The sequence below is a fragment of the Diachasmimorpha longicaudata genome, chromosome 3 (genome assembly GCF_034640455.1).
Source record: "Diachasmimorpha longicaudata isolate KC_UGA_2023 chromosome 3, iyDiaLong2, whole genome shotgun sequence".
NCBI classification, from domain to species: Eukaryota; Metazoa; Arthropoda; class Insecta; order Hymenoptera; family Braconidae; genus Diachasmimorpha; species Diachasmimorpha longicaudata.
The window spans coordinates 3599358-3604261 of NC_087227.1; the positions used below are offsets into that span (position 1 = coordinate 3599358).

At 39.6% G+C, this 4904-nt stretch overlaps 2 protein-coding genes across 2 annotated transcripts; both read left to right on the plus strand.

The window, feature by feature from the left end:
* Positions 1-464: 464 nt before the first annotated feature.
* Positions 465-1274, plus strand: LOC135160172 (uncharacterized). Its single transcript, XM_064116411.1, has 2 exons — positions 465-855; positions 934-1274. The coding sequence occupies exons 1-2, from the start codon at positions 489-491 to the stop codon at positions 1164-1166; spliced, it is 600 nt and encodes a 199-aa protein (XP_063972481.1). The 5' UTR covers positions 465-488; the 3' UTR covers positions 1167-1274.
* Positions 1275-2086: 812 nt separating this feature from the next.
* On the plus strand, positions 2087-4176 carry LOC135160174 (uncharacterized). The gene is made up of 2 exons (XM_064116412.1): positions 2087-2435; positions 3865-4176. Exons 1-2 carry the CDS (start codon positions 2268-2270, stop codon positions 4081-4083), a joined length of 387 nt encoding a protein of 128 aa, XP_063972482.1. The 5' UTR covers positions 2087-2267; the 3' UTR covers positions 4084-4176.
* The last annotated feature ends 728 nt before the right edge of the window (positions 4177-4904 follow it).

Consider the following 4904-nt stretch of genomic DNA (forward strand, 5'->3'; position numbering starts at 1 on the left):
TCTATATTAATTCCTTCATGAATAATAAAAGAATCCTTAATTGAAGATAATATTAATATAATTTATATAAATTATTAATATGATTAATATGAATATAATTAATTAAATATAAAAATATAATAATTACATTTATGGAGACTTGAAAAATACGATCTACTTACTGATGACTTGGTAGTATACCATAGTGTAGTTTCACTTTCTTTGCACAAGGTTGATCACTTTGATCTTCTGAGTTATCACTGTCACACATATTTTATTGTCAAAAATTAAAATGAAAAATTAAATAAAACGCAGGTTATGTGTACCGTAGTAAACAACAACGTCGAACTGAGTGAGAAGCCACGCCGTACACTCTACTACACAGAATATAGATAGGCATACCTTAGTATAGCCTGGCGAATGCTCGCCACGGCAAGTATCGCCAGGCCAACGATTCAGTTTAGGGGTGCGCCTATAGATGTTTCACATCAAAAAAGTTATGGATTAATATGTTAGAAAAAGATCTTGATTTATTCAATCAAGTGAACTGCATTGATAAGAAAAAGGATCTGAAAAAAATACAGGCTCGCGAAAAACGTTTAAAACTCGCGGAAAAAAAGAAGGCCGACTTTATCGCTCGCGAAAAACGTCGCGAACTAGCTAAGGAAAAACAAAGACAATTTAGAGCTCGCGAATCAGAAAAAAATCGATCCAAGGACAACACATCGAAGGATATCATCCCTGAGCCCATGATGGAATTGGATTCATCGATCGAGATCATTCCCAGCACTCCATCGGTAATCAATTTAATCCTGGAACGCGAGGGTGAAGATGCTCAGCATGGATCATTGAATTTCGCGGCCTCAACCCCTACAAGTAAGTACTTAATCAATCAATTATACGAATTTTGAGATTAGATTGATTTAAGCTAATCTTGTATTTTTTTCATTTCAGAACCGCGAAAAACTATCGAGGAAATCGAGGCCGTTCTAGTCGCGTTGGGCGCGTATCTAGAACAAAGGAATCGCGAGGACGATTACGAAGGGCGATGGGCTCCAACGCAGCGCCAAAAAGAGCTTGATCAAATTGCGATGCAATTGGATCAAAGCGGGGATGATGATGATGAAGGATTGGTCATCCAGAGTCTTGATTTCACCCCGTTATCACCCAGTAACCGTTCGGCTTAAAAATTTATTAAACATTTTTGTATTTTTTGGATAGCTGAAATAAAAGTCATACATTTTATTGCATTACCTGTGAGTCGTGACTTTTTTTTATTGCTAGGCAAGACCCAATATTCCCTCTCCTGTCCCCAGCCCTTTTTTTTCACGTAGAAGCTAGGAGAAATTTCTCTCTCGCTTCTTCTTCGTCGGCGTCCTGTAGTCTTTCGTTTATTGTCTCTTTTCTTCTCGTTGTTTAGAGGGTTTAGAGAACAATTTTGACTTTTTCCTCGTCTTTCCCGCATATATCCTTACCCTCATCTCCTTCTAACTTACAGCTTAGAGGGTTGAGGGCGAAATAGTGGGGCAAAAGTTATATAAACCGTGAGGTCCCACTATTCGCCCTCTTTCACCACCGACATCCCCGAGGACTAGTGTCTTGTCCTGTTTTAGCGTTCTTTTGTGTGTTTTTTAAAAAAATTGAAAAAATGGTGAAAGTGACGTGTGCAGGAGCCTGCCAGGAGGATTACGTCCGCGAGGTAAGTTTTTTTTTTTTTTAATATTTATTTGTGCATGTTTTTCGTGGGGTTTCGCGGTTTTTGGTGCGTGACGTTTTTCTCGCGATTTTTTATATGTGTTTCGCGGTTTTTTTTTTAAATTTTCATTTTTTCGCGTCTGTGGGTTCATTTCGCGTATTTTTATATTCTTTTTTTTTTTTTTTTTTGGTTTTCATTTCGCGTATTTTTATATTGTTTAAATGTCGGCATGCCTATACGTTTCGCGTTTTTTTTAAATTTCAAATCCGCGTTTTTTTTCATATTATTTTCGTTATTGTTTTAGTTTTTTTGGTTTTTCGTTTTTATTTTGTTTCAGTTTTAAATTCATTTTGTTTGTTTTAGTTTTTTTTTTGTTTTTCGTTTGTTTTAGTTTTAAATTCATTTTGTGCGTTTTAGTTTTTCAATTTTTCGTTTGTTTTTAGTTTTTAGATTTTTCGTTTTTCGTTTGTTCTAGTTTTTTAGTTTGTTAAATTCATTCTTCTTCTCTTTGTTTTTTTTTAATTTTTAAATTCATTCATTCTGTTTATCTTTTTTTAATTTTTAATTCATTGTGTTGTTTTTCAATTTACAGATGCTGGCCACCAGGAGGGAGAGAGCCTACCTGAGGGAGGCAAAAACGTGGCTGCGGTGGGAGGACGAGGAGGGTGAATCCCTGGAAGGCGAAAACATTTTCGCCATCCAGGATTTGCACGCCAGGGCCGCCAAATGGTTGGCGGATGTCGAGGACGAGGCCTTCATGGTAAGTTTTTGGCTCTCTCTCTCTCTCTCTCTCTCTCTCTCTCTCTCTCTCTACCTCTCTACCTCTCTACCTCTCTACCTCTCTACCTCTCTACCTCTCTACCTCTCTACCTCTCTACCTCTCTACCTCTCTACCTCTCTACCTCTCTACCTCTCTACCTCTCTACCTCTCTACCTCTCTACCTCTCTACCTCTCTACCTCTCTACCTCTCTACCTCTCTACCTCTCTACCTCTCTACCTCTCTACCTCTCTACCTCTCTACCTCTCTACCTCTCTACCTCTCTACCTCTCTACCTCTCTACCTCTCTACCTCTCTACCTCTCTACCTCTCTACCTCTCTACCTCTCTACCTCTCTACCTCTCTACCTCTCTACCTCTCTACCTCTCTACCTCTCTACCTCTCTACCTCTCTACCTCTCTACCTCTCTACCTCTCTACCTCTCTACCTCTCTACCTCTCTACCTCTCTACCTCTCTACCTCTCTACCTCTCTACCTCTCTACCTCTCTACCTCTCTACCTCTCTACCTCTCTACCTCTCTACCTCTCTACCTCTCTACCTCTCTACCTCTCTACCTCTCTACCTCTCTACCTCTCTACCTCTCTACCTCTCTACCTCTCTACCTCTCTACCTCTCTACCTCTCTACCTCTCTACCTCTCTACCTCTCTACCTCTCTACCTCTCTACCTCTCTACCTCTCTACCTCTCTACCTCTCTACCTCTCTACCTCTCTACCTCTCTACCTCTCTACCTCTCTACCTCTCTACCTCTCTACCTCTCTACCTCTCTACCTCTCTACCTCTCTACCTCTCTACCTCTCTACCTCTCTACCTCTCTACCTCTCTACCTCTCTACCTCTCTACCTCTCTACCTCTCTACCTCTCTACCTCTCTACCTCTCTACCTCTCTACCTCTCTACCTCTCTACCTCTCTACCTCTCTACCTCTCTACCTCTCTACCTCTCTACCTCTCTACCTCTCTACCTCTCTACCTCTCTACCTCTCTACCTCTCTACCTCTCTACCTCTCTACCTCTCTACCTCTCTACCTCTCTACCTCTCTACCTCTCTACCTCTCTACCTCTCTACCTCTCTACCTCTCTACCTCTCTACCTCTCTACCTCTCTACCTCTCTACCTCTCTACCTCTCTACCTCTCTACCTCTCTACCTCTCTACCTCTCTACCTCTCTACCTCTCTACCTCTCTACCTCTCTACCTCTCTACCTCTCTACCTCTCTACCTCTCTACCTCTCTACCTCTCTACCTCTCTATCTCTCTCTCTCTCTCTCTCTCTCTCTCTCTCTCTCTATTCCCTTTATCCCCTCTAACCCCTTCCTGTCATTCCTTTCCTGAAATACCCCCTTTTTTCCTCATTTTCTTATAATCATAGATATATTTAATATTAATGTATTTTTGTCTTTTTTGTTTCAGCGCGGAGCTCGCTGGGAGGGAGGTGTAGGCCCAGACACCCCGAGAGCGCGGTGGATCCGCGCTCTGAGGCGCGAGTCGCGGCAGTTCGAGGCCGAGGGTGAGCAGGTGCTCGCCCTATACGACGTGTGGGATGCCTGGAGTCTCAGGATCCTCTTCGGGGAGGAGCCCGCCCAGCCTGACCTGACGGAGGAGGACTGGTCCCTGGAGCAGTGGGACTGAGACCCCTGCCCCCCCCCTCCAACTTGATTTAAATTAAAAAAAAAAAATGTATTGTTAATTTTAAGTTTTTTTAAAAATAAAACAAAATTTTAAAAGCAATATTTACTTGTTTATTTATTTATTTATTTCCCCTAGTTTTAAATTAGAAAACGAAACAAAAAAAAAACTTTAATATTTAAAGAAAAAAAAATTTGTATTTTAGTTTTAAGTTTTATTTTTTAATAAAATTTTTTTTAATAAATATTTTCTTTTTTCTATTTTTATTTATTTCTCTTCATGTTTTCCCTTAGTTTTAAGTTTAAATATTAAGAAAGCATGTATATTAGTCTTAAGATCATTATTATTATTAAGACGAAAAAAAAGAAAATGTAGTTTAGATTTAAGTTTTTTGATAAAAAAATTTTTTTAAAAATAAATATTTGTTGTCTTTCTTTTTTAAACACTTACTTCTTTTATTTTTAAAATATTATTAAATAGGAAATGGGTGGGGGGAATAAGCGTAAAGGGAATCTTTTCAATTTTTATTCATTTATTTATTTATTTCTTCGTATAAATTACATTTTTCTTACAGATAATTTTAATTTTCGCGGGCCGCGGGTTTTTGAAACTTCGTATTTCAATTCGAAATACGAACGGCTAAAAACCCGCCAGTCAAAGCTGACGGTGGCGCCCCCTTAGAATCGGTAACCCCTCCCAGAAACGTAGATTCCCAGAATTCCACAGTGTCGGTAAAAACGTAGGGCCGCCTCCTGACACCAGGAGGCTCTGCGCAAATGTAAACACTGTAGGGCCCATTTTTTTTAAAATTAATATCTAATGAA

Excerpts from the sequence above, each read along its gene's own strand:
- LOC135160172 (XM_064116411.1), top strand. The coding sequence starts at position 489 with ATGTTAGAAAAAGATCTTGATTTATTCAATCAAGTGAACTGCATTGAT. Across the intron at positions 856-933 it reads CGCGGCCTCAACCCCTACAA|AACCGCGAAAAACTATCGAG; the intron begins GTAAGTACTTAA and ends TTTTCATTTCAG.
- LOC135160174 (XM_064116412.1), top strand. The coding sequence starts at position 2,268 with ATGCTGGCCACCAGGAGGGAGAGAGCCTACCTGAGGGAGGCAAAAACG. Across the intron at positions 2,436-3,864 it reads TCGAGGACGAGGCCTTCATG|CGCGGAGCTCGCTGGGAGGG; the intron begins GTAAGTTTTTGG and ends TTTTTGTTTCAG.